Here is a 26,449-nt window from a genome sequence, read left to right as displayed (position 1 = left end):
ACATCATCACGTAATGCAATAATACTACGTCATCACCTAATGCAGCACCTAATGCAGCAGTGCAGACAACATCAAACATAGATTAATATTAAATTTTCTGTTTCTGGCAAGCAGAGGATCTAGATTCAGCACACGAATATAGGCAACATCAGACCATCTGATTATCCAGTGGGCAGTTGGACCATCCAATTTCGAACCAGAACAGATACACAATGGGACCCACCAGTTGAACGGTCATCCCCATTCAGCCACATTGTTGCATCATAGTAGTTGTATTACCAAAAGTAAGGATTGGTGTAACTATCAAAGAGGGTGGGGTGTAAAAATCAGGTCCTTTAAATTAATAGGGGTTAGTAATCAGTCCAACAACCGACACCAAAACCACAACCTCTACCGTTGGATTTGCTTATAAGAACTTCCTAGTCATTGGTTTTTGCTACCTGATTTGTATTTTAATTCAGATTGCTTGATTTGCAATTATTCTTCTTCTTTTAAATGATTATAAAGGTTCAATGCCAACTCATCAACGACAAAGCAATCCTGCAATGGGATGTGGTCCATTGGTTCACATGCCTTTGGAACTACCTTTAGAACGGTGGACCACATCTCGAGAATCGTGCCGGTTAAGCCAATCTGGACCATCTAATCAGTAGCTTCTGAGGTGGGATTTTAGCTGGAGCATTAACCATTTCATCAATAGATTCTTTGGTGGGGCTATTGCTGGGAACTTTTTACTACCATCCAAAAGCATGGAAATGATCAGATGGGTGGAAATAGCCAAGAAGTTGCAGTTTCAAAAAACACAGCTCATTTAAGATATGGCCACCAAATTGGGTGGAGTGAACCTGTGGATGCAAGCTGATCCAACGGATGAGATTGGTTTATATGGTGAAAATCAGGATATATTTGGTACCTAAAATTGCAAAGGTATGGATGAAATGGTTTTGCACTGATATGATTCACACACAAAATTCCACAAAACACAGCTCATTCAAGATGTGGGGTGGCCCATCAAATTGGATGGCACAAAGCAATGGGAAAGTGAACCAATCCAAGGGATGAGATTGGTTTATATGGGAGAAAGTGAAGTATATATGATACAGAAAATTGCAATAAAACTAGTGCCATGATAGACAAATACCACAAGGAAATCATAGAGAGAAGATTTCAAGCTCTCTTAGAATACGCTCTTTTGGTACAAAAAATAAAAAAAAAACCAACATGTAAATGAAACCCAAAATGCAATTTTTTCTAATTGAATTTGGATCCCCCAAACAAAACATAGGATCATAACCCAAATCCCAAATCTAATATAATAATCTCTCACAAACCCAAGATTAAAAAAGAAAAAGAAAAACACCAACAATCAAAAGCCTAATAATCTCCATCTACTAGGGTCAGTTCCTCTCTCCTAATCTCATCTTCTCTTGGTCTTGTTCTTCATTTCAACCAACACACTGTACAAACAATACACTCCCTATTTACAGTCATAGTAAAAATACACACACCAGTCTTCCCATGCAACCAAATCAAATCAAATCCTTCACGGGCTTGAACAAGATGCGTCCTGTCGCTGCTCCCGCAAGTACCGAAGAAGTGTTTCGGCCTGCACACACACAATTAAAAAAAATAAAAACCCAATAAGAAAACCTTGTATCACTATCATATACATTCATTGCATAAGATGTTGCAAGGGGGATCGAATGGGCAGGTGCGTGTACACTCAAATCTGAAAGATTTTGAGCTGAGTCACTGGTAAACTCAGTGTTTTTCATGACTCAATGCTGACTTGGAAAGACTTGTCGAGTCGACTTGATTCAACTCGCGCTGACTTGGACCTTCACCCAGTGAATTTTAAGTGGTGCACTGCCCAGTGGTCATATCCTGTATTTTATTTTTAGTATAGTAATTATAACCATCTTAAATAGAGAAGGTCTGAAGAACTATTCGGTTGGACCACAGGCTATAGTCCATGCATTGAATAACTTTCAACTGATTAAGTGAATGTGACATCCAACCCGTCCATCGCCCACCATGAGGATCACATGGTGCAAAAATCAGCCTCATCTACTCATCAATTGGGCCACACCCCTAAAAAATGCCTAGCCATTGATATCAGCAAAATACAAGAATGGTCCCTTCAATGAGTGGATGTGGCTGATTTTTGTATAAGGCAATCCTCATGGTATGGCAAACCTATTGGACAGATTTGATATCATATGCACGTGAAAGGTTGAAGTTATCCACTGGGTGGACCGTAACTTGTGGTCTGACCGATTGGACTTGAGACCTCTTTTAAACATCTGTTACTAATCATGGAACTTTAATTTATAATTTATTAAATATCGAGTTGAGTTGGGTCGAGTCTTCAATTCTACCCAACCCGGTTGAACATCGAGTCAAGTCAAGGTTTCAAACTATGGTACATACATGCACCCAAGAGGCTGAATGCGTACGCCCAACCTAAGAACACATGCAATATAAATGTATGTGTCGATGTACAAACACATGCAACCATATCTCAGACATGCATATATATGCAGGAGCAGCCATGCTCGCGGCCTAGATGAATCAAACCATTGATATTATGTTCACGGTCAAGTTCGGGCTTGGATCATAGCTCTTGGTTCGGGGGGCTTCGCTATGCAGTTTCCCATTGGTTCACTCATTCCAGGACCCTGACCCACTGTCCACTCTCCCAATGGGCCACAGCCCAAACACCAAGCAACCAGACAATCTTAAACATCCAACCAGTGCAATTTTCATCCATCGAATGTTAACAATTCATCTTTTCCATCTCCATTTTCCTCAACCATCCATTTACAGACTTCAGCTTTGACGGCTAATGCCATACAATCTCAAATCCACTGTAAACTCATGAAACTGCAACCATGATCATGTCTGACCGTTAAAAATCAAGAATTTGGGTATCCTCCAATTAACATATACACCACGGGCATGATCACATCCCACACCCTAAAATTTCATTAACCGCTTTAACCGAATATACGCTGAAACCCCAAACAGCTGCAAATTAACAACTACACCAACACCCAACCTGCTCTAAATACATCATAAGCAAGGTCACACCCAAAAATGGTTATAAACGTTGTCTGTACCCGAGTTAACTCCACCAAGCTGTCTCAGTTTTGGGAGGGAACGAAATGAGTCACCGGATTAAAATAGAACAAGTCAGGGTGAGTCATATCAGTTTCGGCTGGCGTCCAAACAAGCCGTTCTACAAAGCCTCCATTTAAAACTATGCACCAAGTACAGTAAATTTTGGTTATTGGGTTTGACGAACCAACCTGAGTTTGGATCGGATGGTCAGGATCCTCAGGTCAGGTTGGGGTTGGAAAGCTCCAACTCCATTTCAAATCAGATTGAGAAAATTTAGGTCCGGTTAGGTTGGGTTGGGTCAGGTTGGGTTGAGTATAGAAGATTTTGGGTTGGAATTCAGGTCAGGTTTGGTCGGGCTGCAGGTTGTCTTCTTGAGGTTGGGTTGGGTTTGGGTTGACCCTCAACCGGACACCCCTACTGACCACAACTACAACTACACTACCAGAATGTTAGCACCACTACATTAAAAACCCGTTGTAGGCGATCTGGTGACTGTCTGGACTACTGTAAGTTAACAACCACAATATCAGTATGATCACATCCAATATGCACAAATCAGTTATCAGTCATTGGTTAACACTCAATACTGCTGCTTTAAATGATCAGAAACACTATAATAATGACCACACCCAAAAATGATTCTAAACGACATCTGAAACCGAGTCGACCAACCACAAATTGTCTCAGTTTACATGACCAGAATCGAATTCGTTGGGTTGAGTAGTACTAGTTTCAGAATCCGGCGACTCGCACCCAATGCCCTAAATTTTGGTTATTGGGTCCCCACAGAAGACTTCAAACTACTGTAAATTAACAACTACACTATAAAATGTGAGCACAACTACACTAAAAAACCATTATAGGAGATCTACTTACTGCAAGCTAACAACTAAACTGAGCATGATAACATCTATTACGTTAGAAAACCCGCTATTGAATGATCTGATACTACTACAAGAACAGAATTCTATACCTTGTGTTTTGCCCGTGCTGTGCCGGACTGGGACAGTGCGACCAACGGTGGAATCCCGCCCTCCCTCACCAGCAACCCCCGGTTTGTCATGCTGTCCGCACACAGCTGCAGCAGCGTCAGCACTGCAAACTCCCTCCCCTTGCCAGACGCACCCTCAATTGCCTCAACCAACACTGGGATTCCGCTCTCCTCAACTATGGAAGTTCTTCCCCCCGGTATCCCTGCCAAACTACTCAATACCACCATCGCCTTTTCCATGGTCCCACTCCCCTGCTCTCCCACCAGACCCACCAGTGGCCTCACCGCGCCTGCGTTCACGGCCCGCTCCTTGTTCTGTTGCACTGAGCAGAGCTTATACAATGTTGTCAGCGCATCCTTCTTCCCACGGTTCGATCCAGTCAGGAGCAGCGAAACCAACGGCGGGATCGCCCCACAAGCTCCTATTGTGATCTTGTTGTCCTCAACCAATGAGAGGCTGAGCAGCGCGCACGCGGCGTTCTGCTTCGATACCGACGTGCCTGTCTTGAGCACAAAGATCAACGGCTTGATCGCACCAGATTGAGTGATCTCAACCTTGTTCTCCTCATGGAGCGATAGGTTGAGGAGAGCCGTCACTGCATGCTCCTGCACCATGGGATCTCCGCACCGGAGGAGAGGAATTAGCACTGGGATTGCCCCGGATGACCCAATCAGAGCACGGTTTTCAGGCCGGTTCTTCGCAAGGAGGCGCAGCTTAGCTGCAGCTCTGCGCTTCATGTCGATCGAAAGGGAGCCCAATTCACCAACGCAGCTCTCAATGATTGATTCAAGGTCCCCGGGCTGGACAAAGGATTCAAGAGAGGGATCTTGATCTGGGTTTTCGTGGGGTGGTGGTGGATCGTCTGGGCCAGGTGGGACAGCAGCAAGGCGCTGCAATTCACCGGAGATGTCGCTGCTGTAAGCAGAGAAATCACTAAAGGCTTGTGAGAGATCGAGAAGATCGGATGGTTCGGGGGATGGTTTGTAAGGGGAGTGTTTGGTGGCGAGTTGTTGGAGGGTGAAATCGATGGTTTGGGTGGAAGGGGCGATTGAGGGAGGCGGATGGGAGTTGGAGGTGAAGGAGGAGGATGAATGGTCGGATTGGAAGAGGGTGGATCGGATGGTGCGCATGGAGCGAACTTGGGGGCGTTGGGGAGTGGATGAAGGGGTTTGTTGTGGAGAGCGTGAGTGGGACTCGGCCAGAGAGACCATTTTGAGTGAGAGAGAGAGAGAGAGAGAGAGAGAGAGAGAGACAGAAATTTGGGGTTTTTTCCTTGTGGGTGTTGCAGAGAGAGAGAGAGAGAGAGAGAGAGAGAGAGAGAGAGAGAATGCGAGGAGAGGTTAGAGAATGGGATGAGAGGTTAGAGAAAGGGAAATTTGGGGTTTTTTTCTTGTGGGTGTTGTAGAGAGAGAGGAAAACGGCATGTGAGGAGAGGTTAGAGAACGGGATATTTGGGGTTTTTTCTTGAGAGAGAGAGAGAGAGAGAGAGAGAGAGGAAAAGGGTGTGTTGTAAGGTAAGAGATGGCTCTCTCTTTTTTTTCTTTTGTAGATGAGAGAGAGAGAGAGAGAGAGAGAGAGAGAGAGAGGTGAAGCAGAGAGAGGAGAAGAAGAAAAGGGTGTGTGTCGTAAGGTAAGAGATATCGAGAGAGAGAGAGAAGAAGAAGAAAAGGGTGTGTGTTGTAAGGTAAGAGAAATCGCAAATTGGATTTTTGGGGCTTTGTTTTTTTTTTTTTTTTTTTTTTTGTTGCAGACGTTACACACACGGGAGGTGTAATGGGTTTCTTTTGGGTTTTTTTTTTTTTTTTTTGGTTTTGTTTTGTTTTAAGGGGGAGAGAGAGAGAGAGAGAGAGAGAGAGAGAGATGAAAAGGGTGTGTGTTGTAAGGTAAGAGATGGCTCTCTCTTTTTCCTTTTGCAGATGTGGGGCAGAGAGAGAGAGGGAGGTTAGAGAACGGCAATGGGGTTTACTGCACTTTCTATATCGTGTGTGTGAGTGTGTGTGTGTGTGAGAGAGAGAGAGAGAGAGAGAGAGAGAGAGAGGGGAGGGATTGATAGAGAGGTGTGGAGAGAGATTAGTAGAGAAACATCAATGGGGCTTTCTGGAGCATTTTATCCTGCTGGTGTTGCAGAGCGAGAGAGAGAGAGAGGGAGAGAGAGAGAGAGAGAGAGAGGCTTTCGGAGATTGAAAATGGCTGCTCCCCGCTCCAAGCATATATGCGCTCCGTAGGCAACAGTGTTGAGTAATCCACGCTCTTCATATGGTGGGACCATCATCTATGCCTCGCCTGCCGTAGAGAACATTAGGTGTTACCCGGGAAACACCTTAGTGGGTGTTACGCTTACCTTATGGGGCCCACCTTAATGTATTTTTCTTATATCCACACCGTCCATCTGTTTTTCCATGAATGCCTTCCCAAACTTTAACCAGATCTAACTCTCGTTTCAACCACACCACTAGAAACAGTGATGAATGACCATTACAAAGGTTTTGTGGGCCACGAAAGTTTTTGATCAATCCAATCTTGGTATTTTCAGTTTATCCATATCTTCTTGACATTATCAAAAAGTTGGATGGAAAATAAACATTATGAAGACCTTACAACGGTCCCTTTAGAATTTTTTAATTGTAGGCCATTCAATCACCACTGTTTCTTGTGGTGTGGTCCACCTAACATTTAGATCTTCTTAATTATTTTTGGACCACATCCTAAATGGGCCGTAGAACTGGATGGACAGCGCGGATATACAAAAAATATCAACGTGGGCCCCATGGTAAGGGTAACACCTAATCTGCTCCCTACGTGCCGAAAGATTGGAGAAGATGGACGCACGTGTGAGATGCACCAAAAGACGGCCCGCGCATGTGCTGATGTGTCATACACGCGTGTAAGATCTCATGCCTGTTTAGTAAATGGGCCTAGATCACATTCCCTTCTCAACCGACCAAACCCACATAAAAGTTCATAAAGCCAAAGCCTGACTCAAGTGGACCACACCATTGAATTCGTGCAATTTCCACATAAAAATTGTGGGGCCCACCATGTTGTTTGCATATTGTCTGTCCATTTCAGGGCATGAGGCCAAAAATGAAGTAGATCTAAAGCTCAGGTAGACCACACTGTAAGAAATAGAGAAAATTAGCCAACTAACATTAAAAATATTTGTAGGGCCATAGAAGTTTTCGATCAAATTAGTATTTGTGTATATATATTCCTTATACATGTTAGTCTTTTCTTATGAACTAGTTGGATGATAGATATACATTTTACAGGCAGCCCTATGAAAGTTTTATTTCTGAACGGTGGATGTCATTAAGCTCCTTGTTTCCTTGTGGTGTGGTCCACTTGAGTTTCCAATCTACATCATTTTTTGCACTCATGCAGATGGACGACCTAGATCACCTGTATACATCACCATGAGACCCACGAATTTTGCAAGTACTAAAGCTGTGTTGGAATTCATGCTTTATGATGCTGTTTTCTAAATAAAGAGGTATTTCACTCTTAAACAAACACCTTTTAGAAAAAAATTATTAACTATTTACCTATATTTACATATATAATTGTAAAAACAAATATCCTAGTATGTTTGTTTCCCAATTACTTTGGTATTATAGAGAAAATATGTTATTTTTATGATTTTGCGGCTACTAAGTGAAGAGAATCACCAATCAAATGTTGATGCATTACATAATAATAATAAGTGAACTTTTATTTATTTATAATCAATACACTTTTATGACATTACTTTAAAAATCTCATGTCATGATTACAAGCTCAACAAGTAATTTATAAGCATTGCATGTTTTTTTTTTTTTTTCTTTTTCTTTTAATTTTTTTTTTAATTTTTTTTTATACCATAGTAATTGATGAAATAAATAGGCCAGTAATAAAAATTGGTCCACTCGATGTACCCAACCTAAACGACATGTTGGATAGAGAAAAGGTTGTCCTAACTAGTAGTAATGTACAACTATATATGGCCATGATTTGTCCACATCTTTGTGAATGGAAACCAATGCTTATTTAGACAATAGTCTTGGATATGTGACCGTTGTACAATGAATGGGGTGTTTATTGTGGAGATTGAAACTACTTGTTAATGACCACTTTAAAATTTCATCACATATGTGTAACATAGGATAAGGTAAAGACAACCCAATGTAGGGTTAGGATTGAACAAATTCAGGTCAAGCTCTAATTGGGAAAAAAGGTATAACTTTGGCATTAATTATTTTATTTCAAGGCTATGATATATTGTTGAATAGGTATTAGCATGCTCTATACCCGGGAAATCACTCAGGAGCTTATTTATAATGTTCGTGGATATATATATATATATATATATATATATATATATATATAGATATATATAGATATATATATATATAAAAGTAAGTATTTACACTAGAGTCATGCAATGAAAATGAATGGGTTAGATTGGCCATATGTTAATTGTATAGCTCTATTTAGTGATAAGATAAATAGAATTTTTTACGCAAGGCTCTACAATACTTGGCGTAGAGAGTTTTCTTATAAATTAAATATGGATATAGTAATTGATATAGTAATCCATGCAATATATCAAAACAGGTTAGGATCTCAAGAATTGAGACCATCTGAACATTTCATGGGCTGTATTGATAGATATCCAATGTTTTTTTTTCCCAAGTTATGAGTAATGTAGGGTATTCCTATCTAGCATATACAACAAACAATTAAGATTTATTGGTCAATCATGTATAATGGTGTATAGATTATAAATCGAGAGAGGTATAATTCTCTATGCGAGTTGTGACTTAGCACAGAGAATCATATCGAAGTATTCTATGACATGTGATCATATCCATACCGATAAATAAATTCTTAAGGTCTATATCTATTAGAACCATAAATCTTAGGTCAATCGAACCATTGGATGGCCGCATCATTTTGAGGTAATCTTAGACAAAGAATCATATAATGATCTATTATGTCGAATCATTGGATGGTTGAGATATGATACGAACTATAACATTAGTATCAGTTTTAGAATCGAAATGTAGAGGTGTCCAGAATATGAGGTTGATTTGATCGTCTGGTGGGCTAAACTCAGTAAAGGAATTTTGTTTAGTCCTATTATAAGAAGAATGTAGGTTGTGGATGGTTAAGATCTAACGGATTCATTGGCCATTAACTAATTCAACTATAAGAGAGTCAATGGATGGTTTTTTTTTTCTATGGCTCACTAGAGTTTTAGTGGGCCGTTTGAAAATAATAAAAAAATGGGCAAACCAATGGACGGTTTGAATTTGATCAATAAGCATCATTAGATCATAAACCCTAAATAAGGAAATATTCTCAATTCTCTATTTTGGTTCGTCAAATTTTCACTAAGTCCATAGCAGTTTCCATCGATCTATAGTTGGTGTCAATTCGATCGAAATTAGCAAATGGTATCTAGTGACAAAAATCTATAATTCGAGAATTTTTTGATTCGATTAACAAACCATCGATCGAAGCCGATCAATCGAAGTATCTTGGCAATTTGTTCGATGGTTATGTTGATTCGATCGACAAATACTTAGACAGACTTGATAATTTATGAACTTTGGTAATTAAATTAGTAGACTTTTGATATGTTTAATTACTTATATTATGGACCATTGGTAGGTCACTAATGGTGATCAACCACTGTGATTGATCAAGTGGGCCCCACTATGGAAGATTGGTCAATCAAAGATAGGTAGTTCTAATTTAATCAAATGGGCATACTCATCAGAATTATTTTCACCCAATCAATATGAGTGATCCTGACATGTTTCATTTCATTAAGGTTAAAGTATTTGGTTGTTTGACATGCTTGTATGCTTACTCTAAAGTTATGTTCTCTTACTAAATTTGATTGGATGTATGATTTGATTTCTGTAATGATAATTGGATTCATGATTTCATTTAATGTATTGGAATATGATATGTGCACTTAGCGAATATGTTATATGCACTTAGCGTACAAGTCATGATGTGAATATTGGGTCCAGTTTATGCGGTTGGTACCAAAAATCTAGGTTGTGACATTATTGGCTCTCAAATGGCTTTGCAAAATTTAATCATTTTAGGATTAAATTAGGTTTTAAGTTAATATTTTAATTTTTATTATTTCGAAAAGTTATTATTTTAGTAATTTTTATTATTTTAAAATAAGTTCTGTTTTCTTTATTTTTTAGGGTTTTAAGAGTTCAATTTTAGGGGTTACTTACAAGCTTAGATATATTTAAGTATTTTTTACTATTTTAAGAAAGTTTCTTATTTTGAATCAAATTAGGAGTCTTGGGCTTGTTTTGCTTATATAAGATGATTAGACACCATGTAAGTAGCACTTTAATTAATAATATAAATTTTATTTTCATTTTTTGAGATTGTCTTTTTACTCATGGATTTGAATGCTATGTTAGAAAAGCAAATGGTGACCTTTTGTTTCTCCATGCCTCGTTATTAGGGGTGTACATCGAGCCAAACAAAGTCGAGCTGGCCTCAGCTCGACTCGGCTCGGCCACTACCTGACCTTAGCTCGAACTCGGCTCGACTCAGTCCTCGAGCCTGACTGGCCAACTCGGCTCGGTTTGGTCAACAACTCGGGCTAGCTCGGGCCAAGTTCGAGCCAAGATCGAGCGAGTTCGCCATTGAGGCATTTTCATAAACCCCTAGACTAGACTGCACCTTCAGAATCTCACTATATTTGAGATAGCAGCAATGGGTTTACAGATATTTTATCAAACACCTTCTAAGCAACATAAAAATCAAGAAAAAAAGGGTGTCGGTTTCGTATACATACCTTCCTTGCCACCAGCTATACTTCTTTAAGTCATTTCAACAAACACTTGGTGAGCAACATCAATATCAAAGTAACCGAGTCACCAAACTGGTTCGATCCGAGTTTGATTCGAGCTAGATTCGATCTAAGTCGAGTCGAGTTAGGGCCAGCTCGAACTCATTTTCGAGCTCAAAAAATCAGCTCAACTCGGTTCGAACTCAACTTCGAACCGAGTCGAATCGAACTTTTTTGAGTCGAGTCGAGCTACCTTGGTTTTTTTTTTTTAAAAAAAAATTAAATAAAATTTATTATTATTATTTTTTAATGCATGCACACACACCACCACACACTCACGCCATGGTGGGATTTCACCACCTATGGGTACTCGAACCCTCAACCAGGTGTTGAAACTCCTGAGAGTCTACCACCGGAGTAAGAGCTAGCTCAGCTCATGTACACCCCTACTCGTTATGTCAAGTGAAGATCATTTTTATCCATGCATACATATAACATACTTAAATGTCCCATGCGACTGCCCAAGTTCAAGCATCCCACTTGTACATATATGCCACCATCAATGTTAAAGTAACGAAAATGTGACACATGTGTCAATGTGCACATGCAATGTATAACCTAATAAAAATTTACTTTCCTCCCAAACTAACTACATTCTATCATCTATATGATCTAAGGTATTTAACAAACAATCGATGGAATCAATAGTCAATAGCATTCTGTCCATGATTGGCTAACCTAAACAGCATGCGCTAAGGATTACTAACCGTTACACAACTTTTTCCAAAGAGCCCATGGGTTTAAGGATAAAATATGAAGCTAAAGGCATGTTCAATTATAATGACTCTTTTGAATTTTAGCAAAAGTTGTGTCCCAACAAGTAATTATGTACAACCTACTAATGAGCTTTTGAATAAGGAGCCATAGATAAATGACCATGAAATCATGATTTGGGTGTATCAATTATAAAGGTAGAATGGCATGTCAATGACTAGGGCTATCATTGGGCTAGCCCAAGGTTACCTTTGCTTGAATTTAGGACTGTTCTATTAACCCATTCAGAATTTTAATTTTTCTTACATGAGCCTAGCTCATTTACAGCCTTATCAATGACACCTTATAGTTAAATGTACACATGCATATGTGGGACATGTGTCAACATGCTATCTCACGTGGACATATATGCTCCGATCAATTTTTAAGTATATATATATATATATAGCTAAATGCTCGGCTGCGTACCAGTTCGCATGGAACTCCTTCAAACTTTTTGAGGACTAATCATACGTGATGTGATTCCAAAATCTGAACAGTCCATGTGATGCATCACCCCATTAAACCCCTATGGCCAAACTATACTTTGATCTAAAACTTGGTGGGCCATGGAAAAATAAAACAGTTTCCTCTCGTGATTTGCATCTCTCTTTTCAATGGCCCACTAGAGTTTTAGATCAGTGTGAAAATTGGTTCCATGGGGTTTCATGGGATTCCGCATCACATGAACCATTCGGATTAGATGTCCATGACATGTGTGAAAGGGTACGCAAGTGCGTAGGTGAGAGAGAGACAGTCATGCTCATTTACGCACATGCGCACCTTTGCACACGTGTCATGGGCATCTAATCCAAATGGTCCATGTGATGCGGAATCCCATGAAACCCCAAGGGACAAATTTTCACGCTGATCTAAAATTCTGATGGACCATAGCAAAGAGAAATGCAAATCAAGGGAGGAAACTGTTGTCATTTTGCATGGACCACCAAAGTTTTGGATCAAAGTAAAAATTAGGCATTGGGGGTTTCATGAGGTGATGCTTCATGTGGACCGTTCAGATTTTGGAGTCACGTCTCGTATGATGAGTTCTTAAAAAAGTTCACACGAGTTCCGTGCAAACGGGTGCGCAACTGAGCATCCAGCTATATGTGTGTGTGTGTGTGTGAATGTACCACTAACCAATCTTCAATATTTATATATACAACAATCTATCATATTATCAATTTAAGGTGTTTGCCAAGCAAAGGGACAGATAATTAGAGAGCTATAGGATGTTCATGACTTACTAGGTTTGACATCATGTCATGGATTATTAGTTGCAATATAACTTTGCCTAAATCCAAACCGCCCACAATGACAATCTTATTCTCGTCGAATGTCAATCTGAGAATTTTTTAGGAGCTTTTTATATTTTCACTTCTTCTATTTAGCAATAGCAAATGTTAATTAATAAATATGTCATAATGAATTAATTCAAACTTTTAAGTACTTATTACATGAAATTTTCCATAATTTTATGAAAAAATTATGGAAAAAAATGCTAAGACTTTAGAAATCTCATGATATTTGTCACAACGTACCCAACTCAGGATGATTAATATATACATAAGAAATATACATGCATCATGTGGATGTATCCATACTTATTGTTTATTAATTTGTTTTCGGTTTTGGGCTAGGCCTGTTATGATCATTTGACCCAACCATGATAAGCTATATAGGTGGTAGGGTCACGTAGGGTTCGAACCAAGTCTAACCCATCACTTAAATGGGCTAAGTTTCTGACCTGTGTCTGAACCATTTCATCCTAGTAGAAATGACCTTAGGTACAGTTTGGATGGCACCTAAACAACAAGATGGACCCTAGGAAGGTTTTAACAATAGGCATTTCACTCTTCACCTTTAGCTTTCATGTGGCCCACTTGATTATGTTGTATGCATTTTATCCAACCGCCCTCTCCATCCATTTTGCCAACTCATTTTAATACATAAGCCTAAAAAATGAAGCAGTCTCAAAGCTCAAGTGGACCACATTACAAAAATAGTGGAGATTAAGTGCCTGGGGATTGAAAAATTCCTGGGTGCCCACCAAGATGTTTAATTGCCATCCAATCTGTTTATTTGACATCCAACCCCTTGATCTGGTTTTATGAACCTGAACCAAGGGAAAAAAAAAAAACAAAAAACTAATAGATCCCTAACTTTTAGGGCCCTAAGCAGTTTTTAATGATGGGCTTTCAATCAACATTATTCCTGTAATGTGGTCCACTTAAGATTTAGATCTATCTCATTTTCAGGCTCATATTATGAAATGATAGAAAAAAAAAAAAAAAAGGGATGAACGGCCTAGATGAAACACACATCATGATGGGTCCAAAGAGCACCGACCGGTAGCCACTGCTGGCAGAGTCACTTGCCAATCCGCGTCCTGTTTGGATGGATTTCTTACAAACATAACGGTGGGCCCCACCTAGGATTAGACCACTGCAGTTGGCGTCGCGTGCAATCCGCGTGCAACATAAACTCGTGCAAAGGGCATGAATATCCACTCATTGGAACGCGGAGTAGTTGAGACCCCGGTTCGGACGCGGACTTCCTGCCAAAGCCTTTCGCAGGACGTTCCTGCGCTGGGAACCCAGGTAAGGTCCACTGTGATGATTTTGAGAAATCCCCTCCGTCCATACGTTTTTTAAATTCATTTTAGGACATGAGACCAAAATTGAACCGTACCCAATCCTCAAGTGGGCCGAAAATGTGAGAATTGAATTTCGACAGTTGAAATATTCGTGGGTTACAGAAGTTTTTAATCATTCTAATATTTGTTTTTTGAGTTCATCCCAGTATAGGAATGACGTTATTAACGGTATGGATGGCATGTAAACATCACTGTAGAACCCAGGGAAGTTTCAACGGTAAGAATTTCCCTAACCACCTTTTCCTTTAATACGGCCCACTTGAGTCTTGGATCCTTTTGGTCTCATAGCCTAAAATGAGCTCACAAAACAGATAGACAGGATGAATTCCATACAACAATCATAGGCCTAGTTCCCAGCGCAGGAACTTCGCAGGAAATACGCGTCCCCCCGGTTCGGACGTGGATTTCCTGGGAAAGGCAATTCCTGCACTGGGATGCTGGGTGGGGTATACAGTGATGTTTGTGATAAATCTATTCCGTCCATCCATTTTCTGAGTTCATTTTAGGACATTATGTAGAAAATGATGTGGATTCAAAACTCAAGTAGGCCATTAGAGAGGGAAAACTGGGGAAAGAGTTTTCTACCGTTGAAACCTTCCTGTGCACCATCTAGATTTTTATATGCCATCCAAACGGTTTATGAGGTCATTCCCACTGGGATGAAGTGAAAATATGAAAAAATTAGCATGATAAGAAACTTTTATGGCCTTAAAAGTGTTTCAACAGTGGTGACTGAATCAAAACTGTTTCCTTTTGTGCGGTCCACTCAAGTTTTATATCCATCTAATTTTCTGTAGAATGTCCTAAAATGATCTCAGAAAACAGATGAACGGGATGGGTTTACGAAAAACATCAAGGCTGGCCCTACCTAGCATTCCAGTGCAGGAACTTCCTGCGAAAGGCTTTAGCAGGAACTCCCCGTCCCCCCCGGTTCCAGCCACGTGGGGGCGGCCTTGCCCCCGGGGGCCACCTTGATGTACGTGTTGTATTCCACGCCGTCCATCCATTTTGCCCACTTGAGATTTGTATCTGCTTCATTTTTTCGGTACCATACCTTAAAATGAACTAGCAACTGTTGGATGGTCTGGATATATAATACATACATCAATGTGGGCCCCATGGTTAGGGCCACTCATCCACATGGCTGGATCCGGTCGCACCTATTTTGAGTTCCAATCATTAGTGTCTAACATCGACCATTGGATCTTTCCTTTCTCCATCTTTTCTCATGCAAATCACTGATGAGCGGAGCGGATTGATTTTTGGGGCAGAGCATTTTCCCAATGATCCCCCACCTTTTTAATGGCCTGGATCTCTCAATGTGAGTCACACGTGTTAAATGAATGGCGAGGATCCCACTAAAGTGGGAGCAGATTTGGTACGGAATTTGATTAGGCTGTGATTGTGGGGCCCACCTTGATGTAATGTGTTGTATAATCAAATGCAATTCATTTATTTTTTCAGTTCATTTTAGGGCATAAACTCAAAATGAGGCAAATCCAAATCTTAATAGATTATAGCAGGAGAAACAGTAGTGATTGAATGCCCTCCATTAAAAACGTTTGAAATAGTAGTGATTGAACGCCCTCCATTGAAAACTTTTGCGATAACAGCTATTGAACACCCTCCATTCAAAACTTTTGAAATAGTAGTTATTGAAGACCGTATGTTAAAAACCTTTTAAGGCTATGGTAATACTCATTTTCTATCAACCTGTAAATAGGGGTCCTTTGGCACAGTAGATTCAAAAGGATTTGAGGGGGTTTCAAATCCCCTTGTTGTTTGGGGGCATAAAGTAAATAGGGGTTTCAACTCGGAAGGGTTTCAAATCCCCTCAAAGGAGTTTGAAATCCAAGTGAGAGCTTAGATTACACCTGAAATCATTCCAATAATTGTAGGTGTAACATGTGTATCACTATACTATCATTACATTCGTCACATGGGTCACTAATGATGATTGGCACTGTCCAAAGATTGTCCATTTAAATCGGCACCGACCAAACATTGTCTAGCACCGTCCAAACATTTTCCATGTAAATCAATAATTAAAAATCGTTGGTTAGTCACTCAGACATGATTTTGTGCTTGTGGCCCATCCATGACTTGGAATTTCATCATTTTTGGGGAAAGCATATATTTCAGTGTGCTTATTGGTCACACGGCCCAATGATGATGATAAATCAATGATTAAAAATCATTGGTTAGTCACTTAGACATGATCTTGTGTTTGTGGCCCATCGGAGACTTGAAATTTCATCATTTTTGAGCAAAGCATATATTTCAGCATGCTTATTGCAACCATTGTGTCAAAAATTATATATCCCACGGGTTATGGATATTAAAGTTGATTTAGTAAATAAATTCAAACCTCTAAAAGTATACCATGCATAGCTACTTTTGAATTATAGTTGATTCACGATCCAGGGTACCAAACACACCAAGAGGATTTCAAATAAGGGGGTTTCAAATCCAGGGGATCCGAATCCATGGGGTTCCAAATCCACACTCCCAAACAGGCCCTAAGGTCATCCAGACATGGATGATGGGAAAACACAAATATCAGTGCCTAAACCACGGCTTTCGTGGCCCAAAAAATGAATGGTCAATCATCTTTGATTCCTATGATGTTGTCCACCTCATATTTGGATCTACTTCATTTTTAGGCTTATGAGTTGGCAAAGCAACCTACTACAACATATACATCAAGGTGGGCCCATGTTTACGGCCTGATCATACTAGGTGTTACCACCTGACCTAATCCGCTTCCGCTAAACTGGGTACCACTTGATGAATGGTGAGGATTTTACACAGCCTGGTATGTACGGAATTTAAAAGCCAACTTGTATTTGCCTCCCTCACTTTTGTAGATTATAGGTTTCACCCTCACTGTTATCATATTTGCATTCGCATCTCTTTAATGATCAAAATACCCTCACTAGCAAGACAGATGCAGCTACCCTTTCCCTTTATGGAACATAAATGATTGCCTGCAGGCGCACTGCACCGTAATGCAATAGCCGTACAGTGTGTTTCCAACCACAAAAAAAAATAATAATATTTTTTTAATTTAAAAATAATGATAATCCTTTTTATCTACGTGAATTTTTGTGGTTGAAAATGCAATGGGCTCTTGTAGTTAGAGGTGGGCATTTTTGACTCGATCCGGTGGATCCGACCCGATCAGACCCGATCCGACCCGTTCCGAACCGAACCAACGGCCTGGATCGGGTAGAATCGGGTAAGATCATTTAGATCCGACTAGTTTTCGGATCGAGATCGGATAGTGGTTAATCCGGACCGTTCCGATCCGAAAACCCGATCCGAATAGATCCGGACCGTTCCGATCCAGCCAAATCCAGAGTAAAAAATCAATATTTTTACTTTTTCTTATGGTGTGGTCCACTTGAGCTTTGAATATTCATCAATTTTAGGTTCAACAGCTAAAATAATTTGAAAAAACAAATGGACGACGTGGATACACCACATGCATTCACGGTGGACCCCAATAAAGTTTACTCACATATGAGAATGAGTTACTTGCACGGCACGTCAACAGGCGGGCAACACTGTTTACTTGCTTTGCAAGTCAACATGGTAGGTTGTGAGAGTATATATTAAAGTGGCTCAACCAAGTTACTTGGGCGCCACCATGATGTATGTTTTGTATCCAACCTTCCATCCATTTGGAGAGATCATTTCAAGGCAATATTCAAAGAATAAATGAAATCCAAAGCTCCAGTGGACCCTAATATAGAAAGTTCCATGGACAGTGACGCCTACCATTAAAAACTTTTAAAGGCTACAAAAGTTTTAGATCAACCTGGTATTTGTGTTTTCCCTTCTTTCTTTATTTTTCAACTTTTGAAGAGATTGGATTTCAAATAAACATTACGGTGGGCCTTAGGATAGTTTCAACGGTGGGAATCACTCCCCACTTTTTTCTGTGATGTGGTCTATTACAGATTTTTATCTACATCATTATTTGGCTCATGCCCTAAAATGATATCTCAAAACTGATGGACGGTGTGGATATAACACATACAGTATAGTGGGGCCCACAGAACTTGGTGACGTTACTTCATTAGCCTACCTGATGGGACGTAGCCTGCCCGATGGGACAACACATTACACATGCAGCAGGCGTTGATACAAATTTTTTATAGTCACCTGGGGCCCACCTTGATGTATATATGTTATCTAAGCCGTTCATCCTTTTTCACATATCAATTTAGGCGTTGAACAAAAAATTATGATACATTAAAGATTGAAGTGAACCACACCATATGAAATGATCCTAATAGTGTCCAACCCGATCCGACTCGGTTTGCCTCACCGAGTTAGACTCGGATCGGGTCAAATATTTCAAGCATCGGATCTGTCCGAGTCAAGTGACTTGAACTCGGTCTCGGATCGGATCAATTTCGGGTCAACCTATTAGAATTTCGGATCTGACCGGGTTAGGCCAAATCCGGTCTGACCAGGACCGATGCCCAGCTCTACTTGTAGTGCAGCATGCATGGAGGTTATCCGTATTGCGTTAGTAGACGTGTACACCAGTTGAGCCGAGTCGAGCTTGTGCTAAGCTTGACTCGGCTCGGCCACTAGCTGACCCAACTTGAACTCAGCTCGGCCCGGTCCTCTAGCGTGACTGGTCAGCTCGGCTCGATCCGGTCAGTAGCTTGGGCTAGTTCAAGCCGAGTTCGCCTGTACAACATTTTTCCAAACACATGGACTGCACGTTCAAATTCTCACTATATGTAAAATGACATTGGCAGTATTACATGTATTTCATCAAACACCTTGTAGGCAAGGTTAAAATCAAGAAGAAAAAAAAATGTATTTCTTTCGCATACATACCTTTCTTGCACCAGCCGACACTTCGTTAAATCATTTCATCAAACACTTGGTGAGCAACATCAACATTAAAGTAACCGAGTCACCGAACTGGTTCGATCCAAGTTGGGGTTCGATCTAAGTCGAGTCGAGCTTGGCCAAGCTCAAACTTGGTTCAAATTTTTTTCGAGCTCAAAAAATCAAGTCGACTTGGCTTAAACTTAGTTTCGAACCAAGTCGAATCAAGCTTTTGGGAGTCAAGTCGAGTCGAGCGAGCCAACCAAGCTAACTGGGTTCATGTACAACCCTAATTAGTACTCACCACCGTGATGTATGTGTTTTATCCACACCTTTCATCAGTTTTTCCAGTTAATTTTAAGGCATTATTCCAAAATTGAGGAAGCCGATTGGCTGGTGTACGACACACCTGGTGCATGGACATCAATGAGTTCTATGGGTCCCATCACGAGGTATGTGCTATATCCAAACCGTCCATCCATTTGGCGAGCCCATCTTAAGGCTTGAGCTGAAAAATAAGACAGATCTAAAGATCAATTGGACCACAATACAAAACGCAGTGGGGGATTGAACGTCTACCATTGAAACCCTCTTGGGGGTCACAAAAGTTTTCTATCAATATGAAATTTGTTTTCCTCTTCATCCATGTATTTGTGACCTCATGGGCCCTACGAATTTTTTAACGGTGAAAACATTATCCTCGCTGCTATTTTTGGTGGACGGTGTGGTCCATTTGAGCTTTGGATATGATGAATTTTTTTGTTTAATGCTCTAACATGATCTCGTAGAATGGATGAACGGTGTGGATATAATAAATACATCATTGTGGAGCTCTTGTAACTTTGATCTCCTTTGAACCGTTTGTACAACTCGGAGCTCGAGGACGGCGCTCGTCTTCGCACCACACGTGTCTACACCGGCTATATAACTGGTGTGTGGGACAATGACATCCACCGTTGAAACCTTCCTAGAGCCCTCCGTGACGTTTATTTGTCATATAATAATAATATGTTCATAAGGTAAACGGTTTGGCTACTCCCCCTCAGTGGGCCCCACCATGATGTATGTGTTTCATCCATTCCGTTCATCCATTTTTTAAGATCATTTTAGTGCTTGATCCCAAAAATGAGAAAGTCGATGGTGATGACACATCGTCTATGGACCAACAGTTCTAGGCCATCCGAGGACTATATCCAATACGTCTCCATTTGGACATCCCACCTAAGGTTGGGAAAAATCCTCCTAAGCTAGATTTATTTGGACCAAATCCAAAAGTTAATTACTAGAATAGTTTGATTTTAACTGGGGCACAAAATTCACAATATGAAATTTGTTTTCCTCTTCATCCATATTTTTGTCTATGGCCCAAAATGTTTTTAATCGGTGAAAGCTTAATGTCAACCTACCATGTGACGTGTGGTCCACTTTGAGATTTGAGATATGATATATTTGTGTCTAATGCTCTAACATGAACTGTAAAAATATGAACGGTGGATAAACAAATACATCATTGTGGAGCCTTAACTTTGACCCTTTAACCTTTACCAAGCCATTGGGCTGAGGAGGAGTAGTCTTCGACATCCGTTCTACACCGTTCTATATAAAGTGTGGGAATTGAACCACCTAAAACATTCACTAGAGCCCTCCTACGTTTATTTGTCAATAAATAGTTGTTCATAAGGTAAACGGTTTGGCTACTCCCCCTCTGGAGTCATATGTGGTGTAGTCCATTTGAATATATTTAATTTTGGTCTCATGTCCTAAAATAAGCTAAAAAAACAAACGAACAATGTGGATAAAACAAATACATTAAGGTGGGGCTATTAACACTATGGTAAAAGGTGGTGAGCACCTCACTACACAACCCATGTTGCCCACACATACACGTGGAACAACTTCATATGCCCCAAACGTGCTAGAGATCTAGGCCACTCATTAAGTAAAGCTTACAAAACAGTAGAGATTTAATCATTCACACACCTCACTTATATTTTGGATTATATGACAAAAAATATCATTTCATTTTATTGCAATGTGGGTGTGGGGTCACCATCATTTATAAATAGCATTGACTTCCCATAAAATTGGATGCCAGTACAATTAGGCTGGCCTAATAATCAGGTGGGCCACACTAAAGAAATTAATGGGCAACCATCCAAGACATCTAAAATCACATGGTGGGCCATCCAATGGTTGGATTAACTTAATTTTTTGGGTGTTTTATTTTCTAGACAGAGTAACCATGCTAAACAAGTTAGAGGACATGGATGCACTGCAATGAGCTCCTATGTCGGCAGCTAGTTGCATGGGAGATAAGGGTAAAATGACCAGATTGTTGAGAAATAAACAACCCGGGCACTTGCAATGAACCCTAGAAATTGAGAGGATGTATATACAATAATCTATGATAGGGGGGAGGTGTTTACAATTACTTTTCTTTCTTGGAACTTCAACGTTGGAACACGAGCTATCTCAAAGCTTACAAGTCAATCATGAGTTGGGAATTTCACGTAAAACGACCAGATTACTGAAAAATAAACAGTGCTGCTTCTTTTATAGGAGGGCACATGCAATGAACCCTTGAAATAGAGAAAAGACAACTCCCGGTCAAGGGTTTGAGTAACCATCGGTGGTGAAATTCCACTAGCGTGAGTGTGTGGGGTGTGTGTGTGTGTAAAAAAAAAAAGTATATATATATATATATATATATATATATATATATATATATATCACAGATAAAAAGTATTTATAAATTAGCTCCTCAGGGCTAAAGAGTACTAAATCTGTTTATAGCATATCACCACTTCATACGGTGAGAATATAGTGAGAACATCAAAACCCTGCATTCCACCAGATTTGCAGCCTAGTTTAGGTTTGTATTCACAGAGGTTTTAAAATAAATAAGTTATAATTTGGAATAGCTTCTTTTTTTTTGTCCAAACTAAATAGTGAGGAATTTTTAGACCTCTTTATTAGTAATTGTGCTCTCTTAGGGACTTGGATTCTTTTAAAGAGTATGCATTGAGGTGAATGAGGAGTCAGTGTTGATATGCATTTTTCACACATGCCAAAAGCTAAGCCGAGCCGAGCCGAGCTAAATCGAGCAAGGTCATGGTCGTGGGGCGGTGTGGTGGGTCGGTGCATGCTTGTTTGTCACGTGTATATTCTCTATTTTTTTCAAATTCTAAATGATTTCAAAAAAGTTTTTTAAACCATCATATGCTTTTTATTATGTAACTATTCTCTCTTTATTTGTTGGTCGATTTTTAACCATTATATATATATATATATATATATAGAGAGAGAGAGAGAGAGAGAGAGAGAGAGAGAGAGAGAGAGACATTGCTCTCTATATTAAACCAAGCAAAGTATAATGTAGGAGGAAAATTATAATGTTTTATCTCTTCCCTAAAACCTCTTTTGAAAACTAAGTCTTGTGAACAAGTATCCACTATAGCGGGAGTTACCCATTTGTTCTGAGATGATTTATATGAGAACTATTTTGATGTTTAAACCACTATACTTATGTAGGGTAGATCGATGGTCCTAAAGATGGTAACCTAGTCATGCTCTACTTTACAATCTTACAGCAGTCTTCAACTACGTTAGCCTACACATATTGCATATGTTCCTTGAAGTGAGAGTACACCTATTCTAATTTCATTTTCACTTCTTGGCCATCTCTTAAAAATAACAAATTTTAGACTCTCTTATGGCTCCAAGCGCATCCATGAAGATCGTGAATAGGGAACTAGTTAGGCTTAATAAGTTCGATGGGACAAACTTCGAAAGATGGCAATAAATAAATGTTATTTTTGTTAACCTCCTTGAAGATGCGCTATATATTATCTCAACCATATCTTGATCGTGAGTTAGATTTTGGTTTATCTTAGGCACGCAATATATATATATATATATATAGAGAGAGAGAGAGAGAGAGAGAGAGAGAGAGAGAGAGAGAGAGATGATGGCCACTCAGGTAAAAATCATATATATTCTCAGCTTGTTGGCTGATAACCTATGTAAGTGTGAAAGTATGACTGTTTTTTATGGGATTAAGAGATAGATCCCTAGAGTATTCACAAAATAGATAAATGCATATGGCTGTACCGTGCATGCTTTTTATAAAAATCTAGTGGTTTAAAGATATGAGTGCATTAGTTTGAGTTTCATAGTAAAAGAATGTCAGCTCAGGAATTAATTAATTCACTGATATTTTTACAAAAATCAAGTTAAGTCACTAGATAAAGATTCAAGTTAATAGATACCTATATCTATTCATATATATATATATTTTTTTTTCAGTTGCATAGTTTTTAAAACAAACTTCTTTTTTTTTTTTTTTGAAATTTCTTTTAAAATAAGGGGAGATTGTTATATCTATATAGCTTTTAAAACAAGTTATTTAGTTTGGCATAGTTTTTATTTTTATCACATATTAGATAGAGAATAGCCTTTAGACACTTTATAAGTAATGGTGTTCTCTTAGGGCATGTTTGGCTGGACCGATTCCATAGGATTTGGTGGGATGGAATGGTTTTTAAGGTAATGATGGTGGTGTCAGTGTTTGTTTGTTGATCCCATGGGTTTGGCATAGCCCATGGGATATCCAGCAGGGTGTTTGGATAGTAGATATCTCATTGATATCTTGGTAGGCCCTACACAGGGGTGAAAACCTATATCTCAAGATTGGCGGCATCCCGGCGCTCTTTACGAGGGTGCATGAAATGGTTTTTATCGCACCATCCCAAACAGAAAATGAGATGGGATGTAAACAATATAACCCATGGGATCCGTCTTAATCCCATATCCAGTGCCTGGCCAAACACGCCTTTAGGGGCTTGAGCCCCATCAAGAGAGCATGCATTGGGATGCACGGGGAGGGTGCCATGTGCCATTTTTAGACATGCGCGTGCGTTTGTGTGTGTCTCTATATATGTGTGGCCCATCGTGATGTGTGTCAAGCATCTACCCCATTAGTCAAATGCACCATTCCATGGTGGGCCACTTGCTTAAAAATCAATTTAATTCATGACTTGGGTGGTCCACACCACATAAAACAGTTGAGAGGGATTACCCTCGCATTAAAACATTCATAATCATTTATTAGGCCCACCAAGATGTAGTTCACAAATCCAGCCCATCCATTGTGTGTGTCCCAATTGGATGAGGTGTCGGACCAAGTTTCAGCCCCATCCAAAACTCAGGTGAGCCCCACCAAGTGCTTTTATATGTTTTAGGCATGTCTTCACATGATTTTAGATGGTATGGCCAACCTGAGTTCTGTATACACTGATTTTGGGCATATCCCATACTCTAAAGGGAACCCATCAAATGCACAATGTTGATGTTCGATACACATCACGGTGGGGCCCACACAGCTCAACCTCTTAGGAAGTTCCCATGAGGTCGACCTCATGGTACCATTAATATATATATATATATATATATATATATATATATATAATGATATGGCATATTATGAGTATATATACTACATATTATGGCATATCCATAGTGCTAAAGTGTGAATCCCATAAATGCAATATATGATTTCATAATTCACGATGGGCCACATGAGTCATACCTCTTAAGGAAGTGCCAATCATTGACCCAAATATTGGTGGTCTAGATTGTCTAGTGGGACGCACAATAATGAGCTTTTAATATTTTAATGAGTTTTTACCTGTCCCAAGTTTTATCATGTCAAATCCACCTTTTCTCTTTATAATGAAGTATATGATTTTCGTATGAGGATATACACATTCTGGTTGGATTATTTTTGGACCTTGCTCAAGCAACGTGACTCAAAATCGTTATTTCAGTGGGGCCATCATGGATTGACCATGTGTAAAAATCTTCAAGATTTTAAAATCCTAGTCATACAATCTTTTCCCTCTTGTCAAATGAACATGAATGGATTGATGTTGCATCTCGCTCATCTAGTGAGCCACACCATTGGAATTAATGGACCATGACTCAACACACACGCACAGTGTGTGTGTGTGTAGGCGTGGCCTACCTAGTGAGTGGATCATCCTATTTTTCAGGAAGCTGTCTTTATTGTGGGTCTTGCTATTGATTTCTTAAGAAGTGGCATGTTTGCAGAGAAAATGACATGGTACCACGAGTTATGGTACAGTTGCATGTAGGTGATCAATTCTCATTGGAAATAATAATTGGGGCCTGTTTGGGAACATAGATTTGAAAACCCGTGGATTCGGAATCCCCTAAACTTGAAAACCCAAGGATTTGAAATCCTCTTGTTGTGTTTGGCACCCTGGATTCAGAATCCTATTTCAAAAAAACACGAGGTTCCACAAATCAAAGTCTAGAATCACTCAATCAATCTAATTTTGAAACTATGACTTAAAGGCAGTGGGGTCCACAATTTAGTCGGTTCACTTGATTTAATGTACACCACATACATGTATGTACAGTTTCTGAGTGCCTGCCTATCAAGCATCATGTTAAAAGAGTTATGCAATGTTAGTGGCTCATAATTCAATCATCCAAACTATTGGTTTTGTGGGTCTACTATGAAATGGTTTATACTTGAAAAAAACTGTCACAACCTTCTAATAAATAAAAAGTAAAAGAATGGCTGTAGTGGCTCCGGTTCAAATATCAAATAGATAAGATCTTACTAAATGTAAAGATGCCGCCCACATAATGAATTAATAGATATGAATCTTGATGGGCCCACAATTTACATGGCATGGACACAATTATGCACAAATACATATCAACTCGAAACATGGGGTAGGATGGGCAATTGCAGGTTATCAATTCTCTTAGTTAATTTGTTTGGCATGTAATCTAATAGTGTAAAGGAAATGTATCATCAATAGAGCTGTACATGAGTCGAATCGAGTCAAGCTTGGCACAACTCAACTCAGCTCGGCCACTAGCTAACCCCACCTTGAACTTGGCTCGGCTCAATCCTTGAGCCTTATTGGCTAGCTCGGCTCAAATCGATCAGCAGCTCAGGCTAGTTCAAGCCGAGTTTGAGCCAAGATCAAGTGTCTAAAGCATTTTCTCAAACACATAAAGTGCACCTTCAATTTCTCACAGAATGTAAAACAACAGCATCGGTTTACATGTATTTCATCAAACACTTGGTAGTCAATATAAAATTCAAGATACAATGGCATTTGTTTCATATCCATACCTTCCAACAACAAGTATATTAAAATAACCGAGTCACCGAAC

The 26,449-nt window shown here is 39.6% G+C and overlaps 1 protein-coding gene and 1 long non-coding RNA gene across 3 annotated transcripts; one reads left to right on the top strand and one right to left on the bottom strand.

Moving 5' to 3' along the window:
* Positions 1 to 1,228: 1,228 nt before the first annotated feature.
* On the bottom strand, positions 1,229 to 5,589 carry LOC131219536 (U-box domain-containing protein 4). 2 transcript variants are annotated; one of them, XM_058214733.1, is made up of 3 exons: positions 5,472 to 5,589; positions 4,094 to 5,328; positions 1,229 to 1,606 (listed from the first exon to the last, which is right to left on the bottom strand). In XM_058214733.1, the coding sequence occupies exons 2-3, from the start codon at positions 5,321 to 5,323 to the stop codon at positions 1,544 to 1,546; spliced, it is 1,293 nt and encodes a 430-aa protein (XP_058070716.1). In that variant the 5' UTR covers positions 5,324 to 5,328; positions 5,472 to 5,589; the 3' UTR covers positions 1,229 to 1,543. The 2 variants fall into 2 exon arrangements, with proteins under 2 accessions (XP_058070716.1, XP_058070715.1); XM_058214732.1 differs by having other exon boundaries at positions 4,094 to 5,478.
* A 311-nt stretch (positions 5,590 to 5,900) lies between these two features.
* LOC131219535 (uncharacterized) lies at positions 5,901 to 6,257 on the top strand. Its single transcript, XR_009158251.1, has 2 exons — positions 5,901 to 6,111; positions 6,151 to 6,257. It is a non-coding gene; the product is annotated as an uncharacterized LOC131219535 (long non-coding RNA).
* Positions 6,258 to 26,449: the final 20,192 nt, after the last annotated feature.

This window comes from Magnolia sinica, chromosome 11 (genome assembly GCF_029962835.1).
Source record: "Magnolia sinica isolate HGM2019 chromosome 11, MsV1, whole genome shotgun sequence".
NCBI lineage: Eukaryota > Viridiplantae > Streptophyta > Magnoliopsida > Magnoliales > Magnoliaceae > Magnolia > Magnolia sinica.
This window is presented reverse-complemented; position numbering and strand designations above follow the sequence as displayed.